Source organism: Armigeres subalbatus, chromosome 1 (assembly GCF_024139115.2).
Source record: "Armigeres subalbatus isolate Guangzhou_Male chromosome 1, GZ_Asu_2, whole genome shotgun sequence".
Classification (NCBI taxonomy): Eukaryota; Metazoa; Arthropoda; class Insecta; order Diptera; family Culicidae; genus Armigeres; species Armigeres subalbatus.
The window spans coordinates 271292505-271315847 of record NC_085139.1 but is presented as its reverse complement, the minus strand read 5'-3'; the positions used below and the strand labels follow the sequence as shown (position 1 = coordinate 271315847).

The window sequence follows — 23343 nt, the reverse complement described above, 5'->3', positions numbered from 1 at the left end:
AATCTTTAGCAATTAGTACATTTTGAGGTCAAATCTTTGTAAGGAGTGACGAAATGAGCTTTTCAATTCGATCTGGATTTTTTTGATTTCAATTTTTTTTGGGACTCGAAAATGTGTTCAGTAATGACTTATCTATTAAATGAAGCAGAACTTAGATTCGCGAAATATCCCGACTTTTTTTGCCATATCAAAAAAAAGATGCGGATAGATTTTTCATACGAATCAAACCAGCTCCGTGATAAATTCTTCAATGTACGTCAAACACATTCTTGGTATGCAAGCACAGCTATTCGTGACAAGCAAGCGCCCTACAATATTGTATACCACGAATCAAACATCCTTTTCTATAAATTACGGAAAATAATACTCACAGCGACGTCCAATTAGTCGCAGGTCATAAATAAATCACAGGAAAACGCGGCAGCCATTTCACACATTTGCGAATGTTGTGAACGTAAAGGCTTAATTAAGCCATTTGCTGACTTAATTAAGCCATTACGTTCACAACATTCGCAAATGTAACTTTCTTTTACTAGTAGGAACAATATTATCCAACTTTTTGCGCGGATCCTATGATTGCCAGCTGACAATTAAGTGCGCTGAGAAATTCCAATAAAAATATGCATTCCCTACCCAACCCACTTATTTATTGCACTGTCACTTAGTATCGCTCATAAAGCACTTACCATTTTGCGCAGGAGATCCTCATCCTTGATGGTGGTGATGTCGACGTTCGCCGACGCAACTTGTGAAGCCATGGCTTCGCTTTATGTGGGGTGTTCCAATTCCAGAAGCACAAAGTCCTCGTTTAACAAAGTCAGTGCTGTTGACCGTTTACTGTGCTACACAGTTCGCTCGTAAAACTCGATTATTCAGTTCTTGCTTCTTTCAGATGTACGATAGTGGCCAAAAAAAATCAAAACAAATATTGGCAAGTGCCTGTTGTGGTCACTTATATGGGACAGACAGCGTTGTCAATAATTGACATCAAATTGTTCGACAACCACGCGCGCGCGGTTTTTTTGCTGATACACTGATGCGTTGAGGATATGAAGAGCACTCTTCATCAGACAGTTCCGAAACAGGAGAGTGCGAAACTGCAAGTAAACAGATGAGAAAGAGATGTTTAACGTTTTTGCATGAGCCGTATTATTGTTATTGTAAAAATAGGTCCTTCCTAAATAAAAAATAACTGGAATAATTTCTAATTCGTACTTATGGGATACAAACAAAATTGTTTAAGTGTCAATACTCAATCGAATTCAAGCTCTCAACTGTTGTTCTCTAAACTGAACCCCAAGAAAAATCAAGTCAATCAAGTTTAAATCTTTACTATTCATATTTATATCTTTTATAAACCAATAATTGAAATTGGCGCCAATCAATTGGTCTCATGTAAGAAGAAGAGAGTATTGATTGCTGTTGTAACAAATGTATGAAAATATTTTGAACAGGACGGATCTATTCGTTTAAGAGGATTTTGCTAATTAACACGTCTTATGGATTTTAATGTAGACGAGTGGCTAAGACCAAATTTATCTCAAGGTCAGTTAATTGCACCACGAAGGCTGTCATTGCAATGGAATAGAGTGAATGCTTTGGATGATAAATACTTGAGCAATGTTTAGTTTTGTTTGTTTTCAAATTTTGCAATCATGGGAGAAATAATTAAAGTAGGGTTACCATTCCTGGATTTGGCACATGTGTACACATTTTGTGCTAATTGATCTGTTTTAACATATGTTCTACTAGATAACAAAATGATCGAAGAATAATAACTAATAGCACTCCTAGGGATTCAACTCTGGGATAAAATACAACTTTTCCATAAACTCACATCAAAACCGCAATGAATCTTTTGAGTCTCAGTTAAATTTTTACGTTCTGGTATGAAACTAATTCATATCTATCAAGAATGAAACCCAACCGATGGAAAAAATCAAGTCAAGTGGATATTTCAAAAGAAGAGTACATGAAAACTAAAAAAAAGCAAATTAGGTAGGGTTACTGCTCCTGGACTTCATCTCATAGCGAAAAACAAAGCAATGAAAAGGTATTTTGTTTGTTTATTATTTTTGTGATTTTTTTCAGCAGTGAGCATGCATGTTAGCAAAAAGAAGCGATGGAATTGGTACGGAATTTCTTTGTTCCGCGATGAGATGAATATATGTACAGTGAGATGGAAAACGGAACAGTTCCCCTACAATTCTAAAAACCGTTACCGTGCGGGACTGAAATCCGTACAGCACCGAAATCCGTCCACCTCATGAGATATCAATAAATTAAAGGGGGTTAAAGGCAATTAATGTTCAAATAATTAATCTTATCCTGTTCAGATTCTTGGCAGTAAGCTTTTAGGGCATAGAATTGGAAAGAAGGCTTTGAAATTAAAGCAACAAAAATCAAAAACAAATCTCCACCCACCAAACGCGGAGTTTGTGCCGCCATTTTGTTTTCGGGTGGAGCATAAAAGCACCAAAAGTAACTGTGTTTTTATTGCTTATTGCGAATCATTACATAAGATCAGCGGAATACAAATCGAAGGGATCGCTTTTCAAGGTGCGTATCGAACTATTTACAGTGGTAGTTCAGTCAATCAGACTGTTTCAATTTGAATATTTAGTTTAACAAAAATGTACGGATTTTGATCCTTTGATTCGAAATCCGTTCACGGAGGACGGATTTCGAGTCAGGAGAAGTTGATTTAATTCATTATTTTATCATGTTTTTCGTAGTTTTTAATGAGTAAATGTGAAACAGTTCAAAAGTAGAAGCCTTCATGCTCCTGTGTTGATGACAAATGTTTTATTTACATTCGATTTCTATTTTCTAATGAGTTTTTCATACACAGTAAAATATTATGAAAATTAGCCACGACGGAGTTCAGAATTGAATGTAAAATTCGGAAACAGAATGTGTACCGGATCATAATTTTATGTTTCTCCATGATAAAACCATTGAAATTTCAATTGAATATATCTTAATTTTACATGACTCTACCGGAACCTTGGTGAGCGAACACGTGTGTGTGTGTGTCATCCTCCATCCCTCACCCAGCTGGGGGTGTTGGTCAAGTAGTACTACGAATAATTTGATCATAGCTCATGCTGCGTTATGGTGGTTAGGAAGACTAGTGCTGTAAAAAGGAATCACTGCTGAAGCAAGAAGGGTGTCTTCAGGGAGTGTAGGGGATGGGGATACACTAGCTAGCCATAACAGGTACAGCAAAACATCACAAGGACGCCCTTATTCGTATTGACTACTCAGGGAGTAGAAGGTCGAGAAGAGCCACCGCTGCCAACTAAAGCGTGAACCGGATACCTGAGACTCCCACAATATCTGCAACAATAGTAGCAAACGATGCCCTGTACGTATTTAGTTTGCAATATAATATTTACAAATGAGGTATCAAAAATATAATACAATTAACTCTCTAATTCTCAAGATCGCCTTTTAACTGATGTTTAGTATTCAAATAATTATAATTCATAATCAATTTTGTTGACATTGAAGTCAATCAATGTGTACTATTTCAAAGTAAATTGAAGCTTAATTAAAATATCATAGCAATTTTTATGCAAAGTTTATTTCGTGATGTGGTTTTATTTTTATTTTTAGTATTCAAATTCGCATTACTTTGATGGGTGGAATATTTGTGATTAGTAAAGGAAGTACAAAATGGTTTTGAGCGGATACGGACATTTGGGTCTTAGAGGGTTAAAGGAAACAATTGGAACTTTCTCACCAAATTCAAGTGACCTTGGTGAGCGAGCACGTGGCTGTCAAATCAAAACAAACTTCACTGCATTTCATGCAAACCGCAGCTGGCACCTATTTTATTCATATAAGCATCAACCAAAATGGATATCTTCGCATATGAAAACAAAGCAGCCTTTATGACGCTGCATTTCATCGCTGCAACTCTTTGTTTTTGCTTCTTCCGGCGAGAAATCTGTGATGTATTCAGCATTTTGAGTCTCAAATGATTCCGTCTCGATGGAGTTTCCGTGTAATGTAAATTTAAGCTATCGTTTAGCCTAATGAAGAATAACCAAAACGTTTAACCTGTTACACCTTGATCGACTCGTTATCAGGAAGCGGAAATACCCGAGACGATAACAAGTTCGGCTCTCACTCTGCAGACCAATGTTCGATTCCCATGCTCTGCTTCTTTTTTGTTTTCAAATAAAAATTAGAACTGTAAAATTCCAGCACGTGTAAATATAAAACAACCTATAACTTTCTGTCATTTAACACGGAGCAGATTTGTTACATCTACTTGAACGTAAATTTACAGGTTTTGTTCGTACTGTGTATACTAAGGTGCTTAAGTGTACGGATCTCGATGCCCCACGATATACACTTTCTTACGCAGTACATATTATTATTTATTTATTCAGACTAAGCCCGAAGTGGCCTGTGCGGTATATAAGAGTCTTCTCCATTCGGCTCGGTCCATGGCTACACGTCGCCAACCACCCAGTCTACGGAGGGTCCGCAAGTCATCTTTCACCTGATCGATCCACCTTGCCCGCTGCGCACCTCGCCTTCTTGTACCCGTCGGATCGTTGTCGAGAACCATTTTCACCGGGTTACTGTCCGACATTCTGGCTACGTGCCCGGCCCACCGCAGTCGTCCGATTTTCGCGGTGTGAACGATGGATGGTTCTCCCAACAGCTGATACAACTCGTGGTTCATTCGCCTTCTCCACGTACCGTCCGCCATCTGCACCCCACCATAGATGGTACGCAGCACTTTCCTTTCGAAAACTCCAAGTGCGCGTTGGTCCTCCACGAGCATCGTCCAGGTCTCGTGTCCGTAGAGGACTACCGGTCTAATGAGCGTTTTGTAGATTGTCAGTTTGGTACGGCGGCGAACTCTATTCGATCGGAGCGTCTTGCGGAGTCCAAAGTACGTACGATTTCCAGCCACTATGCGTCTCCGAAATACTCTGCTGGTGTCATTTTCGGCAGTCACCAGTGAGCCCAAGTACACAAATTCTTCTACCACCTCGATTTCGTCACCACCGATGCAAACTCGCGGTGGGTGGCTCACATTGTCGTGTCTTGAACCTCTTCCTATCATGTACTTTGTCTTCGACGTGTTGATGACTAGTCCGATCCGCTTAGCTTCCCTTTTCAGTCTGATGTAGGCTTCCTCCATCTTCTCAAAGTTACGTGCCATAATATCTATGTCGTCAGCGAAGCCAAATAGCTGGACGGACTTATTGAAAATTGTACCACTCGTGTTAATCCCTGCTCTTCGTATTACCCCTTCCAAAGCGATGTTGAATAGCAGACACGAAAGACCATCACCTTGCCGTAACCCTCTGCGGGTTTCGAAGGGACTCGAGAATTCCCTGAAACTTGAACTACGCACATCATCTGATCCATCGCTTTGATCAACCGTGTCAGTTTATCCGGAAAACCGTGTTCGTGCATTAGCTGCCATAGCTGGTCCCGATCGATTGTATCATATGCGGCTTTGAAGTCGATGAATAGATGATGTGTGGGCACGTTGTATTCGCGGCATTTCTGCAGTACTTGGCGAATGGCGAACACCTGGTCCGTGGTGGAGCGTTCGCCCATAAAACCCGCTTGGTACTGCCCCACGAACTCCCTTGCAGTTGGTGCTAGTCGACGGCATAAAATTTGGGAGAGTACCTTGTAGGCGGCGTTCAGCAATGCGATTGCATGGTAGTTGCTACAATCTAGCTTATCGTCCTTTTTGTAGATGGGACACACGACACCTTCCATACACTCCTGCGACAAAACTTCCACCTCCCAAATCTTGGTAACCACCGTGTTTGAGTGGCTCTTCTGGTAGTTCATCAACCTCAGGGGCATTGTTGTTCTTCAGCCGGCCAATCTCCTTCTGGATTTCCTGGAGATCCGGAGCCAGTAAAATTATGTCCTGCGCGCGTGCTCCCAGGTCCATCACCATACCGCCATCTTCGTCTGGCACATCGCCATTCAGGTGTTCTTCGTAGTGCTGCCGCCACCTTTGGATCACCTCACGCTCGTTCGTAAGAAAGTTCCCGTTTATGTCCTTGCACCTGTCAGGCTGTGGCACGTTGCCCTTACGTGAACGGTTTAACTTCTCATAGAACTTTCGTGTGTTATTAGCGCGGTATAGTTGCTCCGTCTCTTCACGGTCTCGATCTTCCTGCTGACGGAAAAACGAGTTTTATCTGTTCCTGTTTATATCGTGCCTCGTTCGCCCTCGTGCGGTGTTGCAGCAATCTCGTCCATGCTGCATTCTTCTCTTCCACTAACTGCTCACATTCGCCGTCATACCAGTCGTTTCTCTGATACGGGGGCACCGTGCCAAGTGCAGCGGTTGCGGTGCTACCAATGGCGGATCGAATATCTCTCCAGCCATCTTCAAGAGACGCTGTGCCTAGCTGCTCTTCCGTTGGAAGTGCCACTTCCAGCTGCTGCGCGTATTCTTGGGCTAGTCTACCGTCTTGTAGCCGCCCAATGTTAAGCCGCGGCGTCCGACTTCGACGCGTGTTGTACACCGTCGAGAGTTTTGAGCGCAGGCATACTGTAACGAGGTAGTGGTGGGATTCAATATTCGCACTGCGGTAAGTGCGAACGTTCGTGATGTCGGAGAAGATTTTACCGTCGATTAGAACGTGGTCGATTTGGTTTTCCGTTTCTTGGTTAGGTGATCTCCATGTGGCCTTGTGGATATTTTTGCGGGGAAAGAAGGTGCTTCGGACTACCATTCCGCGGGAGGCTGCGAAGTTTATGCATCGTTGGCCGTTGTCATTCGATACGGTGTGCAGACTATCCGGTCCGATGACCGGTCTATACATTTCCTCCCTTCCTACCTGTGCGTTCATGTCACCGATGACGATTTTGACGTCCCGCAGTGGGCATCCATCGTATGTCTGCTCCAGCTGTGCATAAAACGCTTCTTTCTCGTCGTCGGGTCTCCCTTCGTGTGGGCAGTGCACGTTGATGATGCTATAGTTGAAGAAACGGCCTTTAATCCTCAGCTTGCACATCCTTGCGTTGATTGGCTGCCACCCAATCACGCGTAGGCGCATCTTACCCAGCACTATGAAGCCGGTTCCCAGCTCGTTGGTGGTGCCACAGCTTTGGTAGAAGGTAGCCGCTCGATGCCCGCTTTTCCACACTTTCTGTCCTGTCCAGCAAATCTCCTGCAGCGCCTCGACGTCGAAGTTGCGGGGATGTAATTCATCGTAGATCATCCTGTCGCAACCTGCGAAACCTAGCGACTTGCAATTCCATGTTCCAAGCTTCCAATCGTGATCCTGTATTCGTCGCCTAGGTCTTTGCCGATTATATCGAGTCGCATTATCTCTTGTATTGTTCGTAATGATTGGTTTTCCAGGCGGCTTATTGGGCCTGCGCAAACCTCCTGTCTCGTCGGAGGGCCGTCGTGTCAGGGCTGTTTAGCGTCCCACCTAACACCAGGACTTGGGCTTGTGCACTTTGAGCGGCACACGGTCGCTTTGGTGAGGCCTACTTGCGGATACATGCAGCTTTTTTAGAGGTTTAACAGGGCCCACTGTCAAACCCCACCACATCCTAGGCAAGCCCCACAACTCGCAGATGGCCTGGGGAGGGATCGTCAAGCCCTTGGACATAGTCCCTGCTGCCCGCAATTATTATTACCTTCAAAATGAACAAATATTCAAAATGTAGATTTCCGGTACCAATGGAAACGCAAAACCAAAACAAACATCCGTCAAAATATTCACAGATAACCCACCCTTATTCAAGAGTGCCATAAAGGCGATGGTACTGGTAGTGGGTCAAGAGAAAATTGTTTTATTCAAAACTGGATTTATTTGTAATGGTTTTATTTAGAGTAAAACGATAAAAATGGTGATTTTGCTATTTTGCTTGACTGAAAAATAACAACCATGTTGGAAATTTCGGATTGGTTAGGAATTATATTGCAAATTACAGCTCTTATAAGCTGAATTTCATTGTCATACTGAATATAATCCATGTTACAATGAACTCTTGCGTAAATTTACTAAATATGAACAATTTTTACTTTATAATTCAAAAGCGCTTCGATTATTGTAATAATTTTATAATCATAATTCCGCAATATTTTTTCAGTGCTAGTCGATTTTTCATAGTTTTACGTAAAAATCAACAGCCAATTTTGAAGCGCAAGTTGTTTCTTTGTATGTTTAAACTAAAATTTGCAAAAATATGAAATGTGCTAATTACTTTTAGAGGCATGGCGACAATTATTTTGTGTGAAATATTGTATTATTCTCAGTTTTTGTTTTTATTTATAAATATAATTTGGTCTAAAGCATTCTCAAATGAGAATATTTTGAACCAGCTTGAGATTAAAAAGACTTTGAAATAGTTTTATGAAACATTTGAAAACCATGAGAAATACGTTTTGCATAGATCTAAAAAGTTTCAAGATACTCTTATTCTATTTCTCTACAACTTCTTGTAGAGTGGGCCAAATTGAGCTTATAGGTGATTTACGATTAGTTTATTAAGGTGTTGAAAGAATTTTAGATTTATTTCTGGTTTTATCTAAGCATATGCGGTATTTCGAAAAAAATCGTTTTAGTTGGCTCGAAACGAAATTCCGCGGAATTTCACGGAATTTTAGCATGGCGAAATCTAATTTTTTGATTTCATTTCGTTTCGTGAAATTACAAAAATTTCGCTAGAAAAAACTAACTTTTAACGAAATTTAACGGAATTCCGCGGAATTACGAAACAAATTTAGACTTAAACCATACTGTCTCATCTCGTGTATTATCGAAAATCGTAAAGCTGTTTTCAAAACTAATCTTATACAATTTTTTCTAATAACACTTATTACATAATCCCATTCTGAATCGACAAATACGTATTTATTTTTCTTCTTCAAAACGTCTTCAATGTGTGAAATGTCCAACAATAAACAAAAAATAGCTTCAACTATTCTATCCTATTTTTTTAAAGTGATCCGACTCATAATTTAAGACATCAGGCTCAGAGTGTAAATGTTATCAGATATGAATCAGATCAGTACAACTTTGTCAAAGAGGCAAAGTCGTGGCGTGGATTCCTGAGGGCCTTTGTGAAGTATTTTTAGAGCACATTTTTCATATTAAAGGCCAATTTCTTCACCTCTTACGCCTCAAACCAAGTTTAAGCGCATGACTAAGCACCGCTTAAGAGTTAAGAAGGCCCTAAAGAAAACATTATTATTAAACGAAACACATGATTTTGCGTTGGATTGATTTGAAACACGGCTTTCGTCTTTGATTTTTCAAAATAACTTCGTTTGTAATGAATATTTAGTCGCTTACCAAAGTGGCTTCACATGAATTACCTTTTCAACAAACCAAAGACTCCTTTCGCGCAGCGCTCACGGAGATGCAGAACACTCCTCGGTCTCTTATAATAATGAGTGTCAAACTAATTTTCCTCTCCTAATCCTAAATTGACTTTAAGGGCGTAACTGGCTCATACTGTCCATAGCAGCTGTTTCTTGCAAGTCGGTTGAGGATGAAAATTTGACAACAATTTTTGTATGCCTCATATTCACAAACACATATACATGGACAAACAGACAACAGCTTGGTTCGTCTAATAGATTGTATATATATATATATATATATATATATATATATATATATATATAGGACTATGGGTCTCCAAGCTTCCTATAAAAAGGTTGAATTTGGAAGGAAATGCATTTTAGAAAGGTGCAGAGGATTGTCTAGCCAGCAGATGTATGCTTCTAACAATTCTCTATTTGCGTATACGTCTGCTAAATGTGGATACATAAATAAGTATCCCACTAGATAAAAAATAATATTTATGCATCAATTTTCTGATTTTGAGTTGGCTCAATACCATAAAGCCACGCTGATAAGTCAATATGAAGAATGCTTCAGCGTATTCTTAAATGAAATAAGGTTTTTAACAGAATTTAAATCATAATATAAAAAATCCTACAATTGCTATATTTTTTATATACTTACTGATCAGATTCGGGAGCACACACTCCACGATTAATTTCTTTGAGAGCGGCACAAATGCTGGGGTATTGCCTTATCGTCAGTAGTAAACGTATTTTTAAAAGACTGCTTCTTCTGTTACTATAACTCTATTGGTTGCAAAGCAGTTATTTGACTAAAAACAAAATGAAATCAGAATTGGGTACATAATGTAAAATCAATTCAATCAAAATTCCGCGGATAAAAAAAAATTAAACTTCGTTTCGTTTCCTAAAATTCCGAATTTAATGTACCTTGATTTCGTATCGTTTATAAGTCTCGAAAGTAAATCTATATTTCGTTTCGAAACAACATAGGCATTTTAAATTTCGTTTCGTTTTGTTAGGAAAAAGTGTCTTATCGTATACCCTTAGTTTTATCAAGTGGTGCTAACATTCTACTTTAGATGTGCCTTAAAGCAAAATTTGTTACTTGGGTGTAGCAGTCGTGGTTATAGCACCAGTTGTCGCACTAGTGCATTATATACATCATGTGGCACATCATATCACCACAAAACATGTTCTGATCAGTTATATAAAACGATAACACCTTTAATTTTCTTCAAAACAAACAAAACATTATTGAAAAAAATGATTTTCCTTAATTTATGTCGTCCTTTGCACCAGTTGTCGCACTACTGGCCCCATTATGACCAACCCCATAAGAAAGCAATGGGATTTGTCATAATAGGACCCAATATTAGGATAAGTGCCACAACTGGTACATGATTTCCTGTAATGGATACAGCAGTTTAGTGGACAATCACGAATTTGAATGCGGTCTTCACATTTGTTCTAAGGAGCAACGAGGAAAATCTTTTGCATGACATATCAACACCCCCACATGTCTTATTTAAAAAAAAAAGTTGTTCTTAAGTATGGCGACGATTGGTACACCCACCCTATATTTTCTTTGATTTTCCGAAAGCATTAAAAACACAGCACAAATTAATCCGAAATTGTCCTATTGTCCCATCCGAAAGGTCACAAAATTCTCCTTCGCTCACTGACTACGAGCCGCATGGAAAAATCGCTAACTGCAAGGTAACATTAATTATGTTTTATTTCTGAGACTACTGTTGGTAGCGGGGACTAAATACGACGAATCCTTAATTACCACAACTTATTGCCCTAGCTAGGAAAATGGATTAAGCTAGGGCTCTGTTTGGTAGATCTTACACCGCAACACACTACGTCAAAGTGATCTACCGTGTTACGGTAAATGATAGTTACAATAATCTCGATCAAACCCAAACATCAAACCAAATTAAACTCTTTAAGTTCATATGCGGAAGGTACGTGGAGGAGGCGAATGTACCACGAGTTGCATCAGCTTTTGGGAGAACCATCCATCGTTCACCTCCTTAGCCTTGCGGTAAGATGCGCGGCTACAAAGCAAGACCATGCTGAGGGTGGCTGCGTTCGATTCCCGGTGCCGGTCTAGATAATTTTCAGATTGGAAATTGTCTCGACTTCCCTGGGCATAAAAGTATCATCGTGTTAGCCTCATGATATACGAATGCAGAAATGGTGACTTGGCTTAGAAACCTCGAAGTTAATAACTGTGGAAGTGCTTAATGAACACTAAGCTGCAAGTCGGCAATGTCCCAAATTGCACAGCAAGCAAGGTGGATCGATCAAGTGGAAGAAAATTTGCGGACCCTCCGCAGACTGCGTGGTTGGCGAAGTGCAACCATGGACCGAACTGAATGGAGAGTCCGGCGTTAGTCTGGTAATAAATAAATATGTTCAAATGCCCTGACTTATGTACAGACTTCTCTCTTAAGTTAACAGCGACCGGTGACCGTTGGTTTACTAGAACTTATAGAATTCCAACGAAGCTGAGTGGTTGTGTAAATCCACCAAAAACTTCAATTCAATTACAGTAACATCTACAACGTAACGTGCAGTACGATTATTGTGTGAGGCATATGAAGCCTTTCAAACCCACCCTTTCAATGATAAAATTTAATTTGAAATATTTTTAAAGAGGTGCGATTCTATACAAAAATAACTGATCTGTATTAGCACACTGAAGGAAGAACAGACAGAAAATTCAGGTTCGTCGCTCGAATTTTCCTCCACATCGTTGAAGTCTTTTGATTTTAACTGATTTTTCCTGACTATTTAACATCGGAACTCACATTCTAGCAAGTACAATAAAGTAACAACCACTATTTTATCTTCTTTTATTTTATCGGATTATCTTCCGAAATTCTGCCTGCCCTTGGCTCACATTTTCGCATAGCAATGTACCACGCGCCTTCATGTCAAAATGTCAAGGTCGGAAAAGTTAAACCAAAGAGCCTGCCTCTAGCAGGTTACGATTATTCCAACGTGAATCCGTGAGGTGACTATGAAAGGTCCAGCAGTACCACCAAAAAGTACCTCTACAGGGACAGAGCGGATTTCCTGCCACATAAACCAAGCAACAACCGGGCCCTGTACACCCCCGGAAATATTTATAATTAGGGATTGAATCCGAAAGACAATAATAAAGCGAGAACAAAGCCAGAATCATCACTTCTCTGTTGGGGCGGCCTAGCCGATTCTGTTTTTTCGCACTTGTATACAAGTTTGATGGCACGGCAAATGCTGGGCAAAGCGTACCATTGGTACTTCGCGTACATGAAGGAATAAAATAGACCCCATCACGCGGTCCTTAGCCTCTTACCCAGCAAACTCCTATCCTATCCTATCGAGTCTCCGGGCCTCCTATAAAAAGTTTGTTTTTAGAGCGAACATACAGGCTTTACGTATACTTAGTATACGAGAAAGGCAAAAAAAATTCTCCTTGAAATCGCAAAAGCGGGAGAATTCCTCTCGGAGTTGCTGAAGAATTCCGTTCAGAATGGCACAAAGAATCTATTCTGAATCGCAGAATAATTCTGTTTTATATCGCAAAAGGATTCTCTTGGGAATCGCGATAGTATTTTGTTCAAAATCGTAGAATGATTCCGCTCGACACCGCAGGATGATTCCGTTCAGATCCACAAAAGAACTCCGTCCGTAATAACAGAACGATTCCGTTGGTATCGAAAACAGACTACGTTTGATTGGATATAAAAAAGAACATCGTTCAGAATTACAGATTCGGTTCGAAATTTTAAAATAATTCTTTCTATACCGCGGACAAAAGTTTGGAATCACAAATTGACTCCATCTAAATAGCGATAGGATTCCGTTCGGATTCAAAGGATGATTCTGTTCTGCATCGCAAAAGGATTCCATTTAGAATCATAGAAGGATTACGTGAAAGGATTACGTTCGGAATCTCAAATGCATGTTACTCAAAATCGCAGATAAATTCCACTCAGAAACACATAATAATACCATTAAAATCACAGAAGGATTTCATTCTGAATCGTAAAAGGATTACGTTTCGAATTGCAGCTGGATTATTTTTTATATCACTGAATGATGCAATTCGGAATCGCAAAATAATTCCATATGGCAACGCAAATGAACTCTGTTCAAAAGCCTAGAAGAATTCCGCTCGGAATCACAGGGAGATTTCGCTTGCATACGTGTTCCCTTTTGAATCGCAGAAGGATTCCGTTCAGAATAGCAGATCGATTCCATTGAGAACCGCAGAAGGATTTAGTTCGATAAAGTAAAATGATTCCGTTTGGAAAGGCAGATGAACTCCGTTAAAACGTAAAAGGATTTCGTTAGAAATCGCAGGATACCGTTTGGGCTTGCAGAAGGATTCCCTTCGACACTCAGATGAATTGCATTTGTAATAATAAAACGATTACACTCAACCTCAAAGAAGGATTCCGTTCGAAATCGCAGAAAAAATTTGGTTCGGAATCACAGAAAGATTCCTTTCGGAATTGCAGAAGAATTCCGTTTCGAATCGTGAAAGGACTACGTTCGAAATCGCATAATCGTTCCGTTCAGAATTGTAGAAGCACTGCTTTCGGAATCGTAGAAAAATTTTGTGCGGAATAGCAGAATAACGATTGTATATTTAAATCCAGTTTTTTTAAGCATCGCCGAAGGGTTCTAATTGGTTCCCAGGGTTTTATTCACATCTCGGAAGCATTCCTTCCATTCCATTCTCGTACAACACAGTTGTATGGCTATAACATAACTTTTAAAACCAATTTAGCTAAAAGGCCTGGAGACCCACAGTGTTATATAGGGGAAGGTGGGGAGACTTGATCATCCCCTGATTTATCGAGAAGTAAAGTAGTTATGTTCTAGCGTATTTTTTAGTGTAGATCCTCTAGACAAATGACCTTTATGTGGTGAGTTATTTTTTGGATTGACAACCTTATTTATTCTGCAGGGCGGTTTGTATGTTTTGACCTTGCTAAAGATTTTTTTATTGGCCACACAAAATTTGAACAACTTTTCATATCAATGACTAAATGCTTTCGTTTTTTCACACCACAAAGCCGTAAATATACTTACTGATGATCTGTACTGATGAAAATATCAACATTCCATCGAAGTTTTAGGATATTTGAATTTGAAGTTATTGCCTCGATATTGACACTTAGTCAACCATACAAAAATTTGGCGAAAAAATTCAAAAAAATATGAATCTGTTCTCAGGCTTCTATTTTTTTGTAGATTTGAAAGATTTGATGAAGGGTTGGCAGGAAAAATTATTTATTGCTTAAATACCATAGAAAGGGGATCAAGTTCCCCCAAATTTTAAAATTGCATGTGCTGTCGAATTCAAATCGTTCATGTATACGCACAGCCATTCGAAAATTCTGCGTATTTTGTAGGCAAAATATTTTTAAAAAATCTGAGGGCACCTTTCTAATTTTATCAAAGCAAGTTCTTGGAGAGGGATCAATTTCCCCCGAATATTTCAAAAGTCGACAGCACTACAAAAATCGATTGTGTATCAATGGCAACCATAATTTAAGGACATCAGAAATACTATATTTCTTAGAGGGTCTGTGTGGAAATCGCGTATGTTTATTTATTTTTGGCTGTGATACATCTGAAATCAGAAAAGGGGATAAAGTCTCCCCTACCGGTCGACTCATCTTGACGAACTGATGTGATGTTTATATTTGTATGGATGAAGATGTACAGCTACAGGTACCATAAACCGGGGTAACTTTGATGACCGGGGTAACATTGATCAGATTCGCCATTTGAATAAAATATTATTTTCTGTTATCACAGTTGTTTATTGTGAGTTACAGTTTAGTATCTTAATCTTGACTAAATTTGCTGTTGAATGATATAATATTTGGATGAATTTGCATTTATTTTTTACTGAAATTTGGAAAATTAAATCAACATTAATTTTTGAACTCACAGCAAGCCAAAAAGCATTTAAAACAAATATAATAACAGAAAAATAAGCTCGTACCTATAATTGTAGGTAATATTATTTTCTTGGTTGATCTATATTTTTTGCATCAAAATTTTTATTCTTTTATTTTAAAAAACTCAGATAAATCCACTAGCGGTGACAGCGATTGGAAAAGTGATTAAAATGAGGCGAATATAGGCAATATGTGACAATAAGTACGAAAAAACAGCTTTTTTCAAAAATTGCTCTGTCGGAACCTTTAAACTATTTTTTAGAATTTTGGGTTGTTCTACAGAAATGCTCCAGATGCAAAAATCTTTCATCTTAGGCTTGAACGCCATATTATCCGGAGGATTTTTTTTCTGCTATTGTTTTTGCCTATCTCAAAGTTGTACCGAAAGGCTATAGGACTACTCCAAAAAACAACTTTTGATAGAAGGCCCGGAGACCCATAGTGTTAAATACCGAGGTGATGTCTGTATGTGTATATGTGTGTGTGTATGTGTGTATGTGTACAAATTTTGTAGGCACACTTTTTGGAACTTAGCATTAGCATTATTGTTCAACGAGTGAGCATAGAAACTTCATAAACTGACAATATGGATAAGGAAATTCACCATCAAATGAACCTTCAGACCACCATAGCGCCAACACCTCAAGAGTTTATTTCACTTCACGGATGGATGCTCTCTCAACTTAATCTGAAGAAGGTTATTTCATCGGAGTTCTCCGCTGAACAAAATTGCAAGAACGTTCTGCAGTGCATCGATAATTTTCCTTGGTCATCGGGTAAAATAGAAAACATCGAGAAAGAATATGCCCCATTACCGGTGAAGCCCTGCCCCAAATCAACGGAATCTTCATCGTCAACATCAGAACAAAAATTGGCGACAGAAAACGACATTTTGGATAACAAAATTGGGAAAAAGTGTACCACATCCGCCAAACGACGGTTTAAGCTCTACAAGAACAGTGAGTTCAGTTGCCAACCATGTGGCAGAAATTTCTCATCCAAAGCAGGCTACTCCCAACACTGCAAGGCACATCACATCGATGCGGTCAATGCGGAAGGCGATTCCATACGGAGGCTAAGGTGAAGCTGCACGAGAGACTGCACACCATGAAAGATAAACCTTTTAAATGTAACCAATGTTCAAAACAGTTCATCTACATTCAGGACTTGAGGCGCCACGAGTTGAAACGTCACGGCCGCCATAGGAAGACGGAATGATAAGTTTAGTTCATTATTACATATATATGACGGAATAAAATAATATTTATTTAAATTTAATCCCAACTTCTTATTTAAAACTTCAATGAAAATTCTTTTTTAGTCGCCTTTGTATTGACTGTGATGAGATGCAGAGATGAACACTAGTTCATCAACAATATCTCTGAACTAACAGAGCTAACATGACTAAGTTATTCACGACCAGCTTTGACCAACTCTGAAAAAAATAGGCGATTCGTTTCACCTCTTAAAAATCATGTACATTAAGGAACATCATTGGCGAAATTCCACGCTGTATAAATGTATAACAACTGGATCTCAAACAACGAGCTCCAGCGTCGTTGTCATCAGAGGCCGATAGTAACAGAAATTCAGGATCGGAACGAAATCTGTAAACAAGCATTAGACTGAGCATGATATCGCAGAGGCAGACCCAGAGGTTCACGTCGGCGAAGCCTCAATAAAGAAATAAAAGAAGTCGACCAAAATCTAACCTGGCAACAGATGTCCAGCGATAGCTGGACATTGCTCAGGATAAAGATCTTTCAAGTTGGACCTTTGCACCACCGGAGGTGGACAGGACTCATAAGTAAGTAAATAAATGAATAAAATATTTGACGAAAATTATCAATATTGCATGCAAACTTGTAAGGAAGAGGACCGTTTCAGCGTAAAATAGCTCGAAGTACCGTATCTCAAACGCGCTGTTTACTATTCGTTACTCTTTCCTGTGAAATTCAAATGGACAAAGCTTTACTTATACCGTTTTTGACAAAGCTGCATCCATCGGAGCATCTTGAATCTTGGACCGTTACAAATATTTAACTTTTTGTCAGTGCTCTTGGGTCAATATGACCCCAGGCCACTTTGAAAGGCTGCCATTTTCTTAGTTTTCAATCATTCAGGTAGTTTGGTAAAAATCTTTAAAATAAGCGCTACAGTGTAGGAGAAGGTGGTCGGTTGCCGGCACTGGTCGGTTGTCGGTACCCTGACATAACTTATGACAGAAGACAGTTCTTCTGACAAATATCATGTTTAGGTAATATCAGTACGATGGTTTTGTGCCCAATACCAAACCCAACAGTCGCATCTGTTTCGTTTTACGAACTAAATATTTTTAAGACAAGTAAAAACCAACTCAATTTTTTTTTTTCGATAATTTGATTAGTATTTTACAGTAGTGCTGATCATAAATTTCATTGAGTATTTATAAAGTGAATGAATCCTAATTTGTGATACAATATTGAATGTCACCTAATTACGTTTAATACGTGAGATTTTTTTTTCAAAATCGATGCTAAATTCGATTGTCGGCAACCCTTTTTATGATTGAAATCTCGCTTAACTTTTCAAAAGGACCTAAGTAACATTTTTTCATGATTTAATTTGAGTACTGTAATCAAAAGCTTTCATGTTTTTCTGTTGATTGCTCTATTCAAATTATTTCATGAAAAAATGTTACTTAGGTCTTTTTAAAAATTAATCGAGAAATATCATCAGTGACGGCGTCTTATTAAACGCAGGTAGCTTGTTGTTAGTTTAACCTTGTTGTTGGTTGGAAAAAATGATACTTTTAGACCAACATGTAAAAAGGGCGTAACAGACAAAATTAGTTCTTTCCGATTTCTCGCTTACATACAAAGCTATACACGTAGACAAAGTCCCAGAAAACATAAATTTTGGCTGTCCCGCCATTTTCAATTTCTGGTCTACATTTCTAGACCAACATTTGAAAAGGGCGTAACAGCAAAAAAATCATTCCAATTCTTTGTCTATGTATATAGCTATGAATGTAGACGAGGAATTGGCGCAATACAAAAAGTCTAATAAGGAGGGGAGGGGGGTTTGAAAATAGCTGATTTTGTCGTTACGTAATTAGGGCATGTGCCATAGACACAAAATTATGAGCAAAATTAGATTCACAAAAAAAACGTTAGTGTTTTTTAGCGTGCTTTGCGGCCACAAATTCTGAGTCCATAGTCCGATCTGGTCAATTTCCAATACCAACAGGACAGGATTTCGCGTCGAATGAAACTTGTTGCGAGTAAATCGGTCAATGCTAAGTTCCAAAAAGTGTGTTTACAAGTTTTCACACATGCAAACACACATACATACATGCACACATAACAGACACCACATCAATTCGCCGAACTGAGTCGATTGGTATATTGCACTATAGGCCTCGGAGCCGCCTATAAAAAGTTCTTTTAAGAAATGATTCTAAGGCCTTTACGTACTCTTAGCGTACGAGAAAGGAATAATAGAACGGTGCCAACCAGCGGCTAGAAGAGAAACAACACATTATCGCTAGGTTGGCTAGGCATAACCCCCCCCAGAGACAACATTTTTAGAAGAATTTTTTTTTTTCGAAAAAAATGTGTTCAGAACCATACCCCCCCAGACCAATTTTCTGGCTACGCCACTGGCTAGGTTGTTTTATTTTTTTTTGAATACCTCTACTATTGTTACCGCAACCGTAAATGGATAAAAGCATTGATTTGAAAACGATATGCCTTTCTTAACCTTCCGCAACTCGCTTCAACTTTGATAACACGAGAACTCGCGGGTTGTAAAAAGTAAAACAGTCCTAAAACCCGTTATAATGAAGCCAATTCAAATGATATCAACGTGATTTTTTCGGGAAAATAATAAAGGGGATATATTCTCTCATTGAGGACATTTTTTAAGTCCAATGGATCTTCAGCTGGTTCTCCGGAAGATTCGGAACCAACGGAACACCGGTGAAAATAGTTCATCTTCACAATAAATGGCGCAACGTTTCTTATATGAATTCTAAAAACTCTAAAAACTCTGATTTTTTTTAATCGATCTATAATCCCATGCGGCCTTATGAGTCAAGAAAAAAAAATATTTAGAATTCTCCCACTGAGCGGCGCTAGTGTACATGAAAATACCAGTTTGGTTCGATATCTCGAGATCTATGGGATTTAGGAAATTTCTGTCTTCTACAAAGTTGTTCAAGGATTGGAAACCAATATGTTGAGAAACTGTTAAGTTCAGAATTCAGCTGTATATGATAGATCAGTTCTTCGTTATCTCGGGATCTGTGGGATTTAGAAAGTTGCCGTCTTCTACAAACCTGTTCGAGGATTGGAAATCAATATGTTGAGAAGCTAATTAGTTTAGAATTCATCCGCAAGGAATGAAAGGAAAATTGCCATTTTCTATAAAGTTGTTCGAGCATAGGAAACCCATATGTTGAGAAACTGTTTAGTTCAGCCGTAAGGCGGCGCTAGTGTATATGAGCCGTAAGGCGGCGCTAGTGTATATAAGAGATCAGTTTAGTTCGATATCTCGGGATCTGTGGGATTTAGTAAATTGCCGTTTTCTACAACGTTGTTCGAGTACAGAGAACCAATATGTTGAGAAGCTGAATAATTTATAATTCATCCGCAAGGAGGCGTTACTGTATATGAGAGATCAGTTCTTCGATATCTCGGGATCTGTGGGATTTAGAAAGTTGCCGTCTTCTACAAACCTGCTCGAGGATTGGAAATCAATATGTTGAGAAGGTAATTAGTTTAGAATTCATCCGCAAGGGGGCGCTACTGTATATGAGAGATCAGTTTAGTTCGATATTTCGGGATCTTTTGGTTTTGGAAAGTTGCTATCTTCTATAAAGTTGTTCGAGCATTGAAAACCAATATGTTCGATATTTCGGGATCTGTGAAATTTAGAATATTGCCGTCTTCAACAAAATTGATCGAGGACTGGAAACCAATATGTTCAAAAACAGAATAATTTAAAATTCATCCGCAAGGAGGTGCTACTGTATATGAGATACCAATTCTTCTATATCTTGGAATCTGGGGGATTTAGAAAATTGCCGTTTTCTACAAAGTTGTTCGGGGATTGGAAACCAATATGTTGAAATATTGTGAAGTTTAAAATTCATCCGTAGAGTAGTGATAGTACATGTGAGACCACCAGTTTGATTATATAACCCTGGATCTGTGATATAAGAGAGTGGCCGTCTTCTTCACAGCTGCTCGAGGATGAAAACCATTGTTCTGAAAAACTGTTTAGTTTGGATTACATCCGCTGGGTGGTGTTATATGGATCAACCAGTTTTGTTAGATGTCGCAGGATATTTAAAAGTGCCGTCATTTACAGTTATTTGGGATTTGAAAACCAATGTGTTAAGAAAAGTGTGTCATATAACTACCGTTTCTGCCTCATACACAGGATGCCTTGGGTTCGATCTCAGGCCCATTTCATTCGCCTACTTTGTATATTTTTTTATACTTCTCATGTTACAGCAATCGCTAGAACAGGAAATGGATTTCCGTAGCGTTTCCATTTCAATCCTGTACCGTCAACTTGACTAGTCTAACAGTAACCGTTAGTATTGGAAATGCAGGAGAAACTTATTTCTTACATCCAATTAGAATTCCGTATTTTGCGTTCCTATCACATTCCAACAAAGTTTTTTAGCTGAAATACCTTTTTTTTACCAAATAAGACCAATATCTCTCGAATTTCTAATGTGGTTAATTTCATCAATGACTACTATTTAGGTATTATTATGATAGAATTCATTTGTTTGCGTAGTACATATATTTTTGAGCTATTATTATACCTTTGGCGAAGGTGGAAAACTCTATACAATATTTGATGGTAAAGAGCATTGACTAACTTCCTGGTCATTATCAGAAATGGTTTAGAAGAAAATCGTTGGTCTAGGACGAACTGTACAAAACGACCAATCACGGACGTTCCAGATTTGCGGAAAGGCCGTCTGGTAGCTCTAGGACGAACCATCCAAAATGATCATTTTACGGGTTTTCCAAATTATTCAGCCACCTGGTGGCCACGTGCAGTCATAGCTGATTAAGACTTTGAAATATCTTCAAGACCACCGTCAGAAAAGGTTTAGAAAAAAATGCGCAGCTCTAGGAAAAACTTTCCAAAATCATCATTTCTACGGTCGATCCGGATTATCCCCAAGGCTGGTGATCACCTGCGGTCATAGCAGACCCAGTCAACACAAGATCGTATATGATATTGCATGTGATGCTAAAGTGGAGGCGATATAGGTACTTCCCCATACAATATGTACGTATATCGCCTCCACTTTAGCATCTTATGTTGCATCATATACGATTTTGTGTTGACTGGGGAGTAATGACTGAGAATTTCATCCAAAATCACCGTCAGAAATGGTTTAAAAAAATTGCGCTGCTCTAGGATGAACTTCACAAAATTACCATTTTTACGGATGTTCCGGATTTTCCGGAAGGCCGCCTGGTGGCCACTGCGGTCGTAGCAGAGTAGGAGCTGTGTATTAACTCGAATATCCCCGTCAGAAATGGTTTACAAAAAATTGCGCTGCTCTAGGATAAACTTTTCAAAATTACCATTTTTACGGACGTTCCGAATTATCCGGAAGGCCGTCTGGTGGCCACCTACGGACATAGGTGAGTGAGAACTGCGAATTAACTCCAAGGTTATTGTCAGAAATGGTTTAGAAAAAAATGCGCTGCTCTAGGACAAACTTTCCAAAATGACAATTTCTACGGACGTTCCGGATTATAACCATAAGTCAGATGAAATATAAATAAATAAATAAGGAAGTCCGTCCGATGGTCACCTACGGTTATAGCAGAATAAGAACTGTGGAATTTCTCTAAAATCACCATCAGAAACGGTTTAGAAAAAATTGCGCTGCTCTCAGGTAACATTTTAAGTTTTATTCCGCTCTAAGAATGGTTTTCAAGATCAATTTATAAGATCTAACAATAAAACCGAGTAATACACGGCAACCTTTTGATGACCACTATAAGAGTAAGATATTGCCAAGTGGCCCTCTCCAGATAACCACTATAAACCTATTATAAGAGCATTTAGAAACCCTTTTTAAACCACCCGCAAAAAAGGGAATTTGGCTGCGGCAGCTGTCAAAATGTTGCATTAAAAAAAGAGAAACAAATCTTTGCAGAAAAATAATAACAAAATGGATTGTTGATTAAAATTATGATGATGACAACAAAATAATATTTTATTTCAGGTTGTATTTTCGATTCAGTACCATTGAAAAGAAGTGCGCTTCCGATTTTATGGTCCAATGTTGTGAAAAAAATAAGGTTGAACACCACGCGCCGGCCATATAACGTAGTTCAGGGAAATAAATCGAAAATATTGATTACCACAACATCTAGGATGTCCACTAAATCGATTAGTATTTTTGCCCAAACTATTAATTAATAAAATTATTTATCGGAAAAAGTATGATAAGCGGTGAAAATTTCGTTAAATCATGCATTTCAGTGATATATTTCACTGACTGCGAAATGCTTTTCCGTTTTCAATATGGCCATCATGAAATTTGATCAGAAAAATTTTGCTTTTATAAAACACCGTCATAAACTCTTCGCAATACAAACATTCTTATGGGGGTAATTCATTTGACCACATTATGACCAAAAATTGTAGCTTTATTCGAGCGTTGAAAATTGGATTTATTACGCTCTTCATCACTACCATAGATCTGTTCATATGGTTAATAGGCATTTGACGTTTGAAGCATTTTTCAGCAGATTTATGGGAGGTTTATTGATAGCAATAAGAGCGCCAATAAAACTAAGCAATCAGCTTCGTGATTGCTGCCATAAGTCCGCAATAAGAATTAGATAAATTCAAGAAGCATGGAAATTGTTACTTGGCGAGGACGAACTTCACAAAATGACCATTTTTTCCTACGTTCCGGAATTTCCGGAAGGCCGCCTGGTGGCCACCTGCGGTCATAGCAGTGTGAGAAATGTGTTTTAGCTCAAACATCCCCATCAGAAATGGTTTAGAAAAAAATGC

At 38.8% G+C, this 23343-nt stretch overlaps 1 protein-coding gene across 1 annotated transcript in view; it reads right to left on the bottom strand.

Annotated features, from left to right (window-relative positions):
- LOC134207590 (uncharacterized) overlaps nt 1-23343 on the bottom strand; it is a 310800-nt gene that overhangs the window by 199483 nt on the left and 87974 nt on the right. Inside the window, 1 exon segment of the mRNA XM_062683296.1 lies at nt 687-1097. Coding sequence (XP_062539280.1) covers nt 687-758 — 72 coding nt within the window. The 5' untranslated portion in view covers nt 759-1097.